Genomic DNA, 16573 nt, shown 5'->3' with positions numbered 1-16573 from the left:
GAACAATAGAGACCCCCCTTTGTGTCCGCTCTCGCCATCTCCTCTCCTCACTCCGGCCCTCCCTCCATCCCGCTCCTTTTGTCTCTCCATCTCTCCGGGCTCCCCTGGCTGATTCATCCTCCCCACGCTGCCTCAGTCTTCACCATTCCTCCCGTGTTTGTATGTGTCTTTGTGTTTCTGCTCGTTTGTTTGCATGCAAGCGTGTGATTTCTTTACGTGTGTGTATGTTTGTGCCAGAGATCCCAGCCCCACCGAGATGAGCGTGGAGCCCTGGGCCAGCCCGCAGGACCAGGCAGCCGCTGAACACGCACACAGCACGCACACAGCGTCCTCCCAGGATCAGGAGCAGCACCCCGACAAACTCTGCCTGGACTCGTTCTGGAGTGAGGTGGAGACCATCCGACAGGGGAGTGGCTACGCAGACCTCGACTGCAGTAGGAGAGATTCCAGACAGTCAGAAGGTAAATACTGCAGATCCAGTGCTGATAGATTCAGAGTAGATAAAAACATCATCATGAGTTTAGGTGATTGGATTACAGACCTTTGATTTTTAACACAGCTGCTACTGAGATCTTCCATGAAATGATGCGCTTGCCATGGCAACATATCAGGTTTCTCTCATGCAGCAAAGTAGCGCTCATCACCATGACAACACTATCAAACACTCTGTAGCAGGGATCGTTTCATATGCACCAGCTAAATACCCATTCATGAAGGCTGACTTGTTGGGAATGCCCTTTTATTATGTGCATTCAAATGATCTGATTGTGTTAATTCTACCCTTTAATAGATGCTTTTGATGTTATGTTAAACAGAAGCACTGTTTTAATTTGTTTATGAGCAAACCCTCTGAAGTCTGTATTTTGGTGCATAACTGTGGGTGTCTGTGTGTAATAAAGCCTCATTATTTTTAAAAGGGTAAACAATTTTATGTTCATTGTCTACCTTGTTAAATTAAAAAAAAACAAAAAACTCACTAGTTATTGTATCTAGTGTCCAAGAGCCAGTTGGACCAGCTCTTACTAAGCTCAAACTGAGCCTGGTTGTAATGTAAGTGTTAACTAAGGGGAGATTTACACATCACTTAATTACACTAAACAAAGTAGTTCTTACATAGAGATTAGCTGTTGCTAAAGCATTTACAGCCAGTAACTGCCAGGTGTAACTGTTGCATAGCTAACTGAACTAGCTGACAAAGCTAACATTAGCTTGCTAAAACATGACCTGAGTGACGAGTAAAAGAGATAATATGGAATATTGTTGACACTTCTGACCTATCACTTGATAAAATACTGTAAACTAGGGAGATTTTAAATTACATTTCACAAAAATAACACAAAATACTTAAAATTACAAAATGTTAATGCCACTAACATTTTACCAAATTACCTAATTACATCAACCAGATTAGCATAAGGAGATGTTTCCCACTCCCTCTAAACTTACTTCTAAATATTACTAACTCTGAAACACATACATAACACATACACAACACATATTTCTCCATGTATACATATATAAATTAAACAAAGTAACTCAAAACAAAAGACTTACAGTTAAGATTAATATATCGTCTGCCTCCCTAAAACTGATATTTTTTTAAAGTTAAGTTAAGCTTGTGATGCTATTCTGACTTCCTGTTTGCATGGCGATTGCTTTTGATTGGACAACACTACAGATGTTTCCCAGATGACGAAATTCTTTACTAGCTAAGACATTTCTTAAACTTTAATGAAACAATACAATTCAGTAAATCACTAGTTTGAATCTAGCTAATCGTTAACAAGGACTTTTTATGACATGGAGGGATGAAAGGAAGTTTTATAGATGAAATTACATCAAAGTTATACTTTAGTATTGTATTAGTATTTTAAATTGCATTTTACCCACATCTGGCTGCTGTTGTCATTATGTATTTACATGTAGCTTGTTTGGATCTTAATGTGTTTGTTGTATGTGTGTCTCAGAGGGTGAACAGGAGGAGCAGTGGCTGGCTGATGCTGGTTTGTCGAACCTCATCAGCGAGGACAGCGAGGATGTAGACAACGCGGTGCTGTTGTCTACTCTGACACGGACTCAGGCTGAGGCCGTCCAGCGTCGACTGGATTCCTACACGTTGTCCCTACGCAAGAGGAATAAAACGGCACCACGTGACGTTCGGGACATCTTCAACTCCCCCATCTCTCAGGTCAGGACTTTGAAATACTTTACAAACTATTTAAAGTAATCAACTCCTCTACCAGTCTATGAGAGGCTGTTCTGTAACTGACTACAACCTCGGACATAGTGGTGAAGAGATGCAAGGAAATTGTTCCTTTGATGATCAATACAGTATCACAATAGAGTAAAAAAATAAGTTCAACTAAAAATAGAAGGATATAAGGATTACTGTTTTGCTATTACACAAGTTTCCAACAAACATAGCCCACCTGTTTTGCAGTTGTATGTAGAAAATTTTAAAAATACCAATGACCCTGATGACTGTTAGGACTCTCCATTGTTCCAGTGTACTCTGCTGTCTTGTTCCATGCAGAGGGGCTGACCTGTGACAATAAAAGCAAATCACATGTAAAGGCCATGCTTTGTCCTCGCTGTCTGAGCAGCCCTGAGAAGAGGAACAGAGACACTGTTTCTCAGATCTTTATCAGTCTGTTATTAATGGAAACACTCTCTGTAGCCATGTCCATCTGCTCAGCAGACACAAAAAAAACACAATTCCTATTCCCAGTGGTGGAGAAAATGTTACAGGACTGTTGCTCTTTACAGAAAGTATTGTACATGTGTTTGTGACATGTCAATAAATGTTCTCTTTCACCAGACCCTTCTGCCTGAGTCTCAGCATAGTGAAGACCTTGCCCAAAACAGTATGGCATCGGTTGCCAAAACACCACTATCAGGTAAGACTTGTATAATAAAGTCACTTTATTATAAGTAAGTAAGTAACTAAAGGGAATAACAAACAAGTAAAAGTGAACTTGTTTTGATAATCTATTGAGTCAGAACAAGACTTCAACCTATAACCAGCCCCCTGTTAGATTTGAATGAAGTAACTGGTGAACTTCCTCATCTGTATCATCTTACAGATTAGACACAGGTTTAACTACAAATTAATTGTCTTAAATATCTTTAAAAAAATCCCTGAAGAAGTCAGGTGAGCAGCAGATTTGTGAGGAGCCGATGAGGGATTGTCTGTCTGGATCAGGTCACAGCTCTGTAATCTATCTTCTAATTGGTTCAGATAAATCCCCTGGCAACTCCTCATCTCTGCTTGCTGCTGCTGGAGAAGGTCCCTGTCCTCACAGTACAGAGTTCACTCACCAAAATCTCAGTATTTTGTGAATAATATCGAGGTTAACAGAAAAACAGTTCTTTTCTGGATGTTTACTAACTGTTAAATCATTTGTAATTCAGTTGTAGATGTTTTAACAGTGAAAATACAGTTGTCATCTGACTGTACACAAGCAACAGTGAACCATATGCACATCTTAGATACATGGCTAATACCAAAACTGGGTATAATACTGTTACAGATCAAATTTTGGCACATTGAATTGTGTCATCAGTAGTTCTGCGTATTGACACTTAAACAATTACAAGTGCCACAACAGGAGGAGTTAGAAAATAGGTCAGCTGTGTGTTCATGAGAATTTCCTCATATTTGTGGAGATTTTTTGCTTGTCTTCCTTCCCGTCGCTCATGGCGTGCAAATTCAAATTTCTTTTATGAGATGCATTTTTCCAGTGAACTTCCTTAAATGAACTAACAGTTTGGTGTATGTGTGTTTGTGTGCGTATCTATGAATGTGTTTTTCAATCAGCTGTGACACCAGAGCATCAGCGAGGTGCTCCTAAAGAGGAATTCTTCATCACCGATGTGGCTTACTGTGAACAGGCTGTCATCTTCCTCAAACAGGCCAAACTGCCGCAGAACAACAGCCAACGCAGGAAAGAGGACGGCACCCTGCCAGTAAGCACCTTCAGGAAAACTGAGGAAGTTATAAGACGCTATTTCAAATGGGGAATTTTAGGGGAACTTTTGTAAATGTTCCAGTGAAGTTATGAAAAAAGAAAATACTGACATGTCTAAATCCAAAATCTATTTGTAGATTTAAAAAGAATCACATTGTTCTTTAGAAAGTCCAGATACTTACGTACATGATTAACAAGCACTCCTATTAATAGTTTAGCAATTGACAGGGTGAGAATTTTAAAGGTCTCTGTTTAACTCAAGGCCTTTATAGACTTAAAATACACAATTTAGATGTAATTTGTAAGACGAATATACAATATGAGGGGTTTAACATGACATTTATGTTAAATTTTCAACCCTCTCATGTATATTTTGCTAAAAGTAGTTATAACACTTTAACTTTGTCTGCAGGCAGTTAGAAGTGCATCTCTTGTTGATTGTGATCGGATTGTGTTCAATTTAAGTATTGAAACCGAAAACCGAAACCGAAAAATACAATTAGTGGCAACAGATCAGGGAAAAATTAAGTTGGTACCAGAAATCATTGTACATTTCTGTCTCTGTTTGGACCAAAATATTTTGCGTTTTGAGTCAGACTGGGTTCGAGTTTAGAAGTTAATGTAAAGCTGTTAATACACATTGTCACACACAAATATTATTGTAAGGCAATTGTTAATCAGTTTTTCACTGTTGGTTAGATACGTAACAAGATTTAGCAGAATAAAGGAATGAAGGAATTATCCCAGAACAAAAGAAGAATTGTTATGTAACAGAGTCCAGCAGATTTATTTTTGTGAATGAATTGAATTGCTTCAGGCCAAAAGAAGAATTAGTGAGTTTGAAATGTTTATGTTTACTTAAAGACACAACAGTATTTCTCTTGCTCTTCTATTTTTTTTTGCTGAATGTGTTCCTCTTTCTCTCCCTCTTCACCTCTACTGTCTAACTCTCAACTCTAATCCCTCCTCTCCTCTTTTCCTTCCCTCCACTCTCACCTTCTCAGCGGGTGATCTGCCCCAAGTGCCGTCTAGGAGTGACTCGTATCCAAGATCTCTCCCACACTGACATGAAGAAGGTGCGTCAGCTGGCTCTCATCGACATGACGGCGCTGTGCGACCTCTTAGAGCTAGAGGTCAAAAGGCACAAAACCGGCAAGAGGAAAATCCCAGGTATGGCAGCACCTACGTGCTACTGTAAGTGGCATGCACTGAGAGGAAAGACAAACAAATACTGAAGATGGCTAGTTTTTTTGTAGACGATGACATTTTAACTATTAGCATTGTTTACTTTTTGTCTGTTCTCATACTTTGCCTCTGACTGTGAGCCAATCAAATCAGAGCAAAACAATGGCTCAAACAGATACCTGACTCGTTGACTAAACACAAACTGTTTCTTTCCCACGTGAACAGTTAACAGGTCCAAATTTAGTTTTTTCCTCATTTTTTTCTTTAAGACTCTTATGTGATTTGTTAATTTTATGAGGACTTACAAAATGAGTGAACATGTTTTAAATCTTAATGTGCTCTTGTGTCTTTACAAAATCCTTTACATAGTACATGATTCTGTAAAAAAAAGATAGCACTGAAAACTAGAACAAACAAGGATGACTCATTCTTAAAGCACTAAATGAATCAGTCATAATTCATCTTTGCATTTTTGATTAACAGCCAAAGTTTGACACACTGCAATTACCGTATGTTAGCATGCTCGTAAACACACAGATACGCTAACAATGACATGTAAATATGCATGCAGGCACAAACACACACACACACACACACACACACACACACAATATATGAGAATGTCTGCCTCATCCTGTTTTGGCTCAATGTTAATGTGAAGCAGAGAAAGATAGACAACTAAATGACACGCTGGTCTTTCACAGAGAGCACGCTCTTCGGGGTGCCGCTGGCTGCATTGCTGGAGAACGATCAGAAAGTGAGGCCCAACACCATGACTCCTCTCTTCCTGCAGTCGGTGAGAACCCTCATCTTTTTGTGTAAAAATGACCTTAACAGACCCTTCACCATTACTGATATGATAAATGAAGTGTGTGAGGAAGATAATAGAAAACCTATTTAAATGAACAACATGGCTTCATATGCTGTCTGTACTATCTGTTCCTACACTCATTTGAGTTTTTGAAAGTGCCTAAAATGTGTTCTAGCTGCTATTCACTGCAGGTCTGTCACAAGATGACAATTTGCATCTTTGATCACATTTTGCACAACATGTGTTCAGCACATTTTATCGCATCTGTTAAATCTACAAACCACATCTTCAGATAGAGCTCATAAAACAACCTCAATGTCCTCTGTGTGTGAAATGCTTTGACCACACCCTGTATGCCGCAGCAGTTACTGAGAATAACCAGCAGAGGTGAGCAAGAGATGCTTATCTACCGAGGCCCGACTCTTTGCTAATGTCTCTCTCTCCTTTCTCTCTCTCTCTGTCTCTGCAGTTGTTGACATTTTTGGAGAAGAAAGGAGTGGATTCAGAGGGGATCCTGCGGGTTCCAGGGTCTCAGTCCAGAATCAAGGTGCGGCGTCTAGATCCACAACTATTTCAGTGACACAATGCTGACATAGCACCAAATTATTGTGTTTCATTTTCAATTTTGTCTTTATCCTCTGTGTCTGCTGTCTCAAGAGAAAAAAAAGTGTCCTGACCAAAAGTGCAGCCAAAATATTCACACTGTAAAATGTCAGAAATGCTTGAACAGCCGTGAGGAAACTCAACCAGCTTGAGTTTAACTACAGCTGACATTTAGAAAAACAAGGTCTTATGAGACTAAATCAATAATGTTTTTTTTCAGCTGCTGCTGCCAGACACCCTTTATAATACTGTATTTAATTCCTTACATGTACAGTAGCTGGTGAATCAATTAAATCAAAGCCGCCAGAAGAGGGCGCCATTTAGCGCTGATGAGGGAGAAGAACTTATAGGACTTACTAGGAAATATCAATCAAATACTTGCTAATTGATTATGGATTTGACAACAGTGTTCATTCATGAAAAATGAATTGAACTTCATATTTTGACACTGATTTTTTTTATTCTTTACTTTAAGGTGATATACTACTATAATAGTATTTCTAGTTCCCCAAACTATTTTTTTACAAAATTAAAATATAAACACCATTAAAATGTTTGTAAATTTTACACATTTGAATAAAAGCTCGACAATCAGTGTATTGATATATTTTATATTACTGATATATTTATCTTGTTAGCAGAGCCCAACATACTGTCTTCCTGCTTTTAGATACACAAATGGACACAGTAAACAATGCAAGTATCCAGTATACCTGTATTTGAAGGTCCACAGTCATGAAGAGTTCATTTAGTAATAATGAGTTTCAAATAGCAGCTCCGGAGACACGTCAGCTCAACGGCTCTCCTCATCAAGACTTGTGGATACAGAAAATGTAACATTTACGAGCACTGAAAACTTTGTGTGTAATGTATAAACTCACTAAAGCCATAATTCATCATTCATGACTGATCTTCATGATCAGTCACAGTCCGCCCAAACAACTGCGTCTGTGTTCATAAGAACAGACCTTTACAGTATTAGTGACACTGTAATAAAATAACAGAAAAGTGTTAAATTAACTGTTCTGAACATCTCTATTTGTTCTCTTTCCTCAGCTGTTACAGCAGAACTTAGAGTCCAACTTCTACTCAGGGCAGGTCAGCTGGGATGAGGTGAGTCCAAACGATGCTGCCGCACTGCTCAAGAAGTTCATCCGGGAGCTTCCTGCTCCTCTGCTCACCGCCGAGTACCTCAACACCTTCAGCGCCGTCAGAGGTCAGTGGACACAGACCTGACATGAATACACTACGTAACAATTGGTTTTACTTTCAGCTTTTAACATGTGATGAAGATGACACCAGCAGCTGTAGCAAATTAAAAGATCCCAATTTCCAAATGAAATATTTATATCAGGATTGTTGTGTTGTTATTATGCAAAGTACACACAATTTTTAATCTTATTAGATGAATATTGAGTAAGCATTGAACAGAATGTGCAAACAGGGTTATGTCACATTTACACACACATTATAGGTAAAGTATTTTGGGTGAGGCTAATATGTAGAGAGACATGACACATGTCTGCTGCTGGTATGAAACCTGAGACCTTTCAGTTTCAGAACAGTGTTACACTGCTCCTTTATAGTTAGTGCTGTTGAAGTGAGTGATTGTGATGTATTCATGATGTATTAGATCATCTCCAAGTGTCTTATATCTGGTCAAGTTTAAGATAATTCCCGTATAAATCAGGCACACAACATTTCCCCTTTTCTTCCTCTACACGTCTTCAACAATCTACTGCCCACTTTTCCAGACAGCTCAGCAGGGTTCACATCATAATTACCTAAAGTCTCTTTACCCTGATGACAGCACTGTGTGACGCTTATCTTTTCTGCTCCGACTGAGAAATCAACATTAAGATGAACAAGTTGATAGCCTTTAAAGAGGCGTCGCTGCTGTGCCGCAAATACATGCTCAGTGACAGAGAAGTGTGAAAGATCAGCTGTTTTCATACTAGTTTCACCTTAATAAAAAATGTATTGATATTAATATAATCTGATTGATGACTCACTGATCTGTGGTTGGTGAGGAGAATCAGCAAAGTGATGAACGACGTGACCACAGAGACATAAGCTAACAAACCTAATGGCCACCTGTCACAATGCCATTAATCTCTAGACATCCCATTATTCTTAGCCAAACACAGAGGAAATGAAGAGTGTGAGCATGTGTGTGTGTGTGTGTGTGTGTGTGTGTGTGTGTTCAACCTGTCTTACCTTGGTTCCCTCCCTCCTCTAGACATCACAGAGCTGAAACAGAAACTCCACATGTTGAACCTGCTCATCCTGCTACTGCCTGAGCCCAACAGGAGCACACTGAAGGTAGAGACCAAACACACACACACACACACACACACACACACAAACACACACACACACACATACATTCCACAACAATAATGAATAATGCATGTCATGAAGTGAAGACAGAAATAGTCCATGACGCTCTGAGACAGACATTCAAGTTTCATTTTAGCAGATTTGATACTGATGTTTTGATGTTTTTATGCACTTAAGTAATCAGATGTTTTTGTTTTGTAGCTTAATTGTTGAATTGTCAACATCATTTTTACATTAAAACCAGTTAAAGGAACAGTTCAACATTTTGGAAAATACACTTTTTTTGCTTTCTGGTGGAAAGAGAGAACATTGATAGCGCTCTCATACATGTACAGTAAACATAAGGCTACCGCCACTTCCACTAAGTTCTTGGATGATCCACTGGTTGCCAGGCAACTGCTCCCAGCCAAGAAATAGTGCCCCACATATCCACCCACCCCCTGTAAAACAGCACATTTTACGCTTCAGTTTGTGTACAGACTAAACGATTAAATTAAAAAAAGATATAATATGTTAATTAGTGAGCGTTAAGGGTGCTTGTAGGCAGATTTTCCAGTCTCTATGCTAAGCTAAGCTAACTGGCTGCTGACTCCAGCTTTGTACAGATATGAGAGTGGTATCAATCTTCTCATCTAATTCTCTGCCAGAAAGCAAATAAGCATAGTCTCCAAAATCTCAATTTTTTTTTTTTTTTTTTTAATCACAACCAGGTTTCTACTGGAGAAACCAGCTTTAGTCATATAAAAAACCTTTGTTTTACTGGCAGTGATCCAGTTTCTTTTGTGAATCTTACTGTAGTTCTTGTTTTATCTGTATAGTTGAGAACATGGCAGAACATTTTTGGAAAATTGGAAAGTAGTTACTTTTATAAAGTGTAAAAACACTGTACGATTTTCACATGATTCGTGATTGATGGCAGAGGTGTAAAATTGGGCTTTGTAAGACAACCTCTGAGGTAGAGCCATGATAAGAATTTTTCACCTCAGTCCTACATGCTCTTCTTGTGGTTGTCTAAAATTCATCCCATTTTACACCCCCATGAAACAGAACAGACCAAAGCGCTGTTTCATAATGCATTACTATATTGTTCTGCTCTTAATCCACATTTTAAACACTCTGCTCTGTTATATAACGGCTTGCATTAACCATGAATCACTTTGACCGACACAAGTGTGCAGTCAGCTCAGCTCTGCTTACAGCATCCAGAAGCATAAAACCCACCTGAACTAATTACTTTGACTCCAGTGGAGGCAGCTGAAACTTACTGTGCATTAACATGCTTCTCAGTGGAGGTGTGTTACAGATGATTCAGTCACTGTGATAATTCACTTTACTCCATTTTGTGCTTCAGTATAAGTGGCCCCTCAAACAAACTGTGTGCAGACATTTGCACGTTGTTCAGCTGAAAGTAAAAGAGAGTCGTTCAACTCTGTACAACTGTGAAAGCTCAACCTCCATTCTGCATCCAATTTGATAAAAAATAAATTCCAAAAGGAGTCAAAATGCATTTGATTTCACATATCTGTATGTGTGTCTCCACCTGTGTGTCCCTCAGGCCCTCCTTGAGTTCCTCAGTAAGGTGGTTTCCAGAGAGAAGAGGAACAGGATGAACCTGTGGGCCGTAGCAACCATCATGGCTCCCAACCTCTTCCTCCACAAGGCCGTTCCCAGCAGACTGACTGAGGGAGCAGAGAAAGGACAGGCGGAGAAGGCAGCTGATGTTATGAGACTCCTCATACGCTACCAGGACCTGCTCTGGACGGTAGGTGATGGAGAGGATTGTTGATTTAACAAAATATTAAATACAATTGTTGAATGATTTAGAAGCCATTATACTATAAGTTTTCTACATGTACTGATATTAAGTCTTAAAATTGTTTTCTTAGTTTACTAAATGTGCATTACTCACCCAAAAACTGACTTTGAAATGAGATGTTAGTCACAACTATTTAATTCATCATATTTCTTTGCACAAAAATACAGATTAAAAATATTGCTACATTTTCCTTTTCTCTTCAGATCCCTAATTTCCTCATGAGCCAGGTCCGTAAGCTGAACGAGAACAGTAACCGTCGTTACCAGTTCTACGATCGCCGCATCAAGAACCTGCTGAGGAAGATCCACACGGACAGCCGGGAAAAACCTGATAAAAACACCTCAGAGGTCAGCTGGTTTAGCTGCTTCATACACTCTGCTTTCTGTCCACCAGGGAAAAAGCAAATGTCAGATTTTGGAACCATTAAAATATACAGGATTGATAATTACAGCCATCATTTAATACAACAAATGTAATGTAATGTTAATATATCACTGAAAAGATTTAACAGGGTCTATTGTGGGGAAACTTAATTGTCTCACTGCAGTCAAATCCAAAGTTTTTATGATAATGAATCTTCTTTATATATGTCTGCGCCCTGCAGCCGTGCCGTACAGTGAAGATCCATGTCGGAGATCTGATGAGCAGCACCATGGAGTTCCAGCTCAACGTAAACTCCCGAGCCTCAGACCTGCTCGCCCAGTTTCACCGCCAATTCATCCGCAGCCCAGACAACGGAAAGGGCAAAATGCGAAGGTACAGCGCTGCACAGAGCTTAATGACCACATACTAACCTCGGCCTCCTACTCATCTTAATGCTGTGTGCACTTTTTGTATTTAGCCAGTAATTAATTCATTGCACTCTGTTTCTATAACTGAGAGCAGAGGCTCAGAAATATAAATCAAATCAGGACTGGTTTGAATCTGGCTTCCAGTAGATTTTTCACACATTAACAATATTTAACAAAACATTTATCTGTTGTTACTCATAAACAATATCAGCTTAGATTTCCAAAGATACAATATAATGATAACTTAAGTTTTGTCACCAAGTAGTTACTGTAAGTTTACACTTCTTTTCAAGCAATGGTGTCATTCTTGTCACAATATTTCCTTTAAGAATGAGACATTATGTGCTTTATTGACCTTTATGGAAAGCAGAATATAATGCATCGGTTTTATATGTCTTTTGACAGAAATGGCTCTGTAGCCTTCCCAGAATGTGCCCTGTACGAGGTGGGAGGGAATATCGGTAAGTGAAAGTGGCTGCACCATTTTCTCTGATCAGAGCAGCGCTTACATTTGCATGTCTTTATGCTCACTGAGCTGATGAGGGAAGCAAGGTCTTATGTAATGAAGTATGCAAGCACCGAAGAGACACGAGCAGTGCATCTGCAGTTATCAGAGCAGACAAATGCTTATTACACACATGTCTGTGCTCTCACAGGAGACCTGACAAGCTGAACAGTAAGAGTTGACTACAAAACTTGTTCGGTCAGTTCAACTTTGTGATGGAAAACTTCTGAACCTGCATGTTACTACTGACTTATACATATGCATTGATATAAACACAAGTCCTGAATTGATTCTAGAGCTTAAACAATTAATCGATTAATCGAACAGTTGATCAACAGAAAAATAACTGGCAACTATTTCGATAGTCAATTCATTAATTTTTCAAGCAAAAATGCCCCAAACTCCTAGTTATAGATTCTCACTTGTGAACGTTTGCTGATTTTCTCTGTTTTATGTAATTGTGACGTGAATATTTTTGGGATTTGGACTGTTGGTCACACAAAACAAGACATTTGAAGACATCAATTTGAACTCAGGAAAACTGAGATGGACGTTTCACTATTTTCTGATATTTAATAGGCCAAACTGATTAATTGTGACAATAAACTGCAGGTGAATCGATAATGAAAGTAAATGTTAGTCGCAGTCCTGATTAATTCATAAAATGAATCCTAAATTTAGATTCTTAAAAATCTAAGTGTGTCTGTGTGTGTTTTCTGCAGGTGAGCACTGCCTGGATCCAGACACACACCTTCTGGATTTGTACAACAGCAACTCTGGAGGAGAGTGGGTCATCAAGCTGAAACCCAACGGTGGCAGAGGGCTGTGACATGAAGGGTGTGGAAGGATGGATGGATGGACGGACAGATCTGGAAACAGGTCGTTGAGGAAGGGCAAAGGCAGACCCTAAAAAAAAAAAAAAATCCACACAGCACTGTCTTCCTTGTCTTTTTCATCCTCAGAGCAACAAGGAGAAGGAGACAGATGGACAGATGGAGGAAGCAGAAACAGATCTGCCAGGAGCAGAATCTAAAAACAATCTATGATCAGATGAACGCACGTTGCCCTCATCCTCTTCCCCTCTACCTTCCTCTTTCTGTCTCTGTCCATCCCTTTCTCTCCTTTTTTTTTTTTTTTTACTTTTTCTCCATCATTTCTCTCCTGCGTTACTGCAGGGCGGCGATGCTGCAAGCAAAGCTGCTGACGTGACTCATTACTTCCGACAGAGAACCTGCCGCATAGAAAAGAGAGGCGAGAGCGAGCGGCCGGGCAGTTTGTTTCGCCATAGTTTCTCTTGAGCGATCATCTCCAACCATGAGCGAGCAGATGGGGATGCAGAGCACCTCTGGCTATGGAGAGCCGCCCCCCCTTCCCGGGCTGGCCTCTGCTCCACATAACTCAGCCAGACTGGGATGTATTTTCCCTAAAATTTGAAATATGATACTGGGGTTTTTCTGTCCATATTTTAAGCTGAATTGGTATCTACTCCTTTGGACGCTTTCTTATTTTATGCAAGAAAACAATTATTTTGAATTTGAAAACTCATTCTTGACCTTGGAGGCAGCTGCAATCACCAGAAGGTCCATTTATTTTCAGCTTAAATCTCCAGAAATTGTTTTTCCAACAACTATTTTAACATTCAACAACTGCAGCCGCAGAGGTTCTGATAGTGTAGATAGACTTACGGGAGCTGTAGCTGCTGAATGCAAATCAGTTTGACTTTAGATGGAATAATTGTAAATACTAGAACACATCCCTCTGTGTAATTATCTCTGCTTTCATCCGCCCACTCTACTGTCACTTTCCATGTCTGAAGCCTTTGTTATGCGCGTGTAAAAGGACAAGTAGAAACACAGTCACCAGAATATATGGCAGAGAAATCAAGCGTTCTCCTGAAGAAATCAAAAGATGTAATCACCTACCCCGAGTATGGCAACCAGGGTTCTTGTTTACATGAGGTTTAAGAAATCAATTTACTGGAGAAGGTCAACTGTAACTCAGTTATTTAAGCACATGTTAACATACTGACGGTAGAAGATATTCGTTTAGCTTAGAATATGGACAGAAAATCCTTGTATCATGTTGTTTTTTTAAAGAATACTGATAATAAAAAAGAGCAACAGGGGAAAATACATTGAAAATCCAAAGCTAGTGGAACAGAAGCTTACCTGGAGACATCAGCTCTCTTTAAACATACAGTTACTGACTGATCAATCAATTAATCAGCTAACTGATCCTCCTCAGTCGCTTTTTCTCTCTCCTGCTCGTCTGCTTGTTCCCTCTATCGGCCATTAAGCAGCTCAGACATTTTGATCACAAAGTAAACAAAGGATTTCTCTGCTTCGGCTCTTTTCTTCATCTGTGCCATTCAAAGAGGGAAAGAGACCCTGATCAACTGATTATCATCTTATCTGTGAAACCCTGCGATCTCCTGGGCCTTATAAAAATCCATGAACTTCCAAGGACCCCTAACCTGTACAGGACCGTGCACAAAGAGACTTTTTTTTTTTTTTTATTATTGGACACCAGGGGATTTGGTGTCACAACCTCAAGGACAGTTGTCGTACCTCTAAAGGGAGTTGTTAAGGTCAGACAGTGAAGCTGGTCTTCAGTTCTCATTTTTAAACATGAATGGAACCGAAAGTGCTGAAGTGACTCTTGGGGTAAACTGGGACTATTATTTATATGAATGTGACACCGTTGTTGCTTCTGTGTTTGATGAGTATTCTGTAGGCTAGAGAGACTGTAGGATAATGTGGATTTGTTGCGCTCAGTGTAACAGTGTCTCATAATAAGTCGCCCATACTCAGTGTGGGAATTTGCTGTGTTCTTGTACATATTTCTTCATGCTCAGTTGTGTTTTTTGTTTTTTGTTTTTTTGAAGGATCTCTTTATGTCTGTTCCTCCTAAACAATACGTAAGATAAATGTCATGTGTAAATATTGCTCATTCATACACACTCTGCTGTGAAGAGGCAGTGACATCACTGCGGTAGTCCAGTTTCGTTGTGATCGTGTTGCTACTCAAAGCTGTTCCGAACGCACACGAGCAGCAAATGAATGTGTTTAACGTTTTGCACCGATCGTCAGATGTGAATCATTTACTCCTCGCCATCGGAGCCATGTTGGTGCTCCGTGGCCATTTTGTGGGAAGTGTCTCGCACGCTCCCCTCGATAGACGGAGTAATGACAGCCGGCCAACATCTATCAACACCCTCTGCTCCATCTCTGTCACCTCCCCATAATGGACCATAATGGCACTGCGGCGAACGCATCAGAAACGGCACCGAGGAATCACATTTCTTTGATAAAGGAGAAGGTAATAAATGGCTGTTATAATTTCTGCTGCCCTGAACACGATGACAGCAGCGGGAGCGTGTACGCATGTGTGTGTATCTGTGTGTGTGTGTGCTTGTGTGTGTGTGCGTGCATGTGTGTGATGAGCTTCATTACACAAGTCCAATTGGCCTGTCCCAGGGTCCAAGGCACAGTTCAGTGCCTCAGCACAAAGCGAGCTGATGAAACTGCCTTCTGCTGACAATCAGGAGAACTAGGTCACCTCTGAAGCGGCATCCCAGAGGGCGAGCAGTGTGAGTCCAAACACCCGGGGAGCAGTGCACATGGACACATATTGTCTAAACACACATGACACACACGGACATGATGTGGAGTCACCAAAACAGGAGGCCACAAGTTCACACTTACACATGTTCTCTATGGACTCTGTCTGTGTTTGTATATATGTGAATGTGTTTGTGTATGTGGGGTAAAGATATAGAAGATATCTCTGAAACAGTGTTATCTTTATAATTACCCAGGGAGTCCTGATCCCCAGTTACAGGGACATTTGTTTCCTGCTGTGATCAAAGTGTGGTTGTGGACCTTTTATCGTCTTCATCACTGAAACAACGTCCAGCTTTTATCATGGTGAAGATTTTTTTTTAGACGTCTGTCCGCAGACGTCAGAATGTATATTTATGCCCTTTACACAAGTCATTGTTTTTAATACTCCTGTGAAAATACCTTAGGTTTTGCTGTAGAAAGAACAACTTTTGAATTTTTTTTTTTTTTTTTTTGTCAATAAATGTGAATCTAATATTGTGTTTAACATGATTTATTTTTTCAATATGGGGTAATGGGTGTGGTAGAAAAGATGGTATCAACAAACATCATTCATATAAATCTACAGTTGTATCAACGGAAAGAAGCAAACACACACATACACACATACAAGGAAATAGAGAAAATGTGTAGTGAAGTATTGGTTCATTCTGCCGCTATAATCAATAGAGAGATTAACCTCGTAATGTGTGCGGGTGGAGAGGCCAGTGCTGCTCCGTTCCTTGATTAATCATCGCCACAGTTCCTGGAAAAAAACCATTTGCAACTAACTGCCTCATCAACTTTGATTATTCAAGGTGAACGAGCATTTGAAAGACAAAAGGAACAAAACTGATGAATCATATAACGTTCAGTTTTTGTTTTTTTTTTTATTTCACAAAATTAGAGCTACGCTTTTTAGACATTTGAGACATGCAGCATGTGGGGAATTCAT

The 16573-nt window shown here is 39.8% G+C and overlaps 1 protein-coding gene across 4 annotated transcripts in view; it reads left to right on the top strand.

The window, feature by feature from the left end:
- Nucleotides 1–16114, top strand: part of LOC137181262 (rho GTPase-activating protein 40) — a 29180-nt gene extending 13066 nt beyond the window's left edge. For all 4 annotated transcript variants that reach the window (XM_067586835.1, XM_067586832.1, XM_067586834.1 and 1 more), the window contains 14 exons: nt 238–461; nt 1968–2188; nt 2819–2897; nt 3818–3966; nt 4973–5138; nt 5858–5949; nt 6434–6511; nt 7624–7783; nt 8807–8889; nt 10463–10669; nt 10927–11070; nt 11328–11479; nt 11920–11975; nt 12742–16114. In XM_067586835.1, the coding sequence (XP_067442936.1) occupies nt 257–461; nt 1968–2188; nt 2819–2897; nt 3818–3966; nt 4973–5138; nt 5858–5949; nt 6434–6511; nt 7624–7783; nt 8807–8889; nt 10463–10669; nt 10927–11070; nt 11328–11479; nt 11920–11975; nt 12742–12848 (1899 nt within the window). In that variant the 5' untranslated portion in view covers nt 238–256 and the 3' untranslated portion in view covers nt 12849–16114. The remainder of the gene's footprint in view (nt 1–237; nt 462–1967; nt 2189–2818; nt 2898–3817; nt 3967–4972; nt 5139–5857; nt 5950–6433; nt 6512–7623; nt 7784–8806; nt 8890–10462; nt 10670–10926; nt 11071–11327; nt 11480–11919; nt 11976–12741) is intronic.
- Nucleotides 16115–16573: the final 459 nt, after the last annotated feature.

This window comes from Thunnus thynnus, chromosome 4 (assembly GCF_963924715.1).
Source record: "Thunnus thynnus chromosome 4, fThuThy2.1, whole genome shotgun sequence".
Classification (NCBI taxonomy): Eukaryota; Metazoa; Chordata; class Actinopteri; order Scombriformes; family Scombridae; genus Thunnus; species Thunnus thynnus.
Note: the sequence above shows the minus strand (reverse complement) of the source record. Positions and strands in the feature narration are given on the sequence as shown.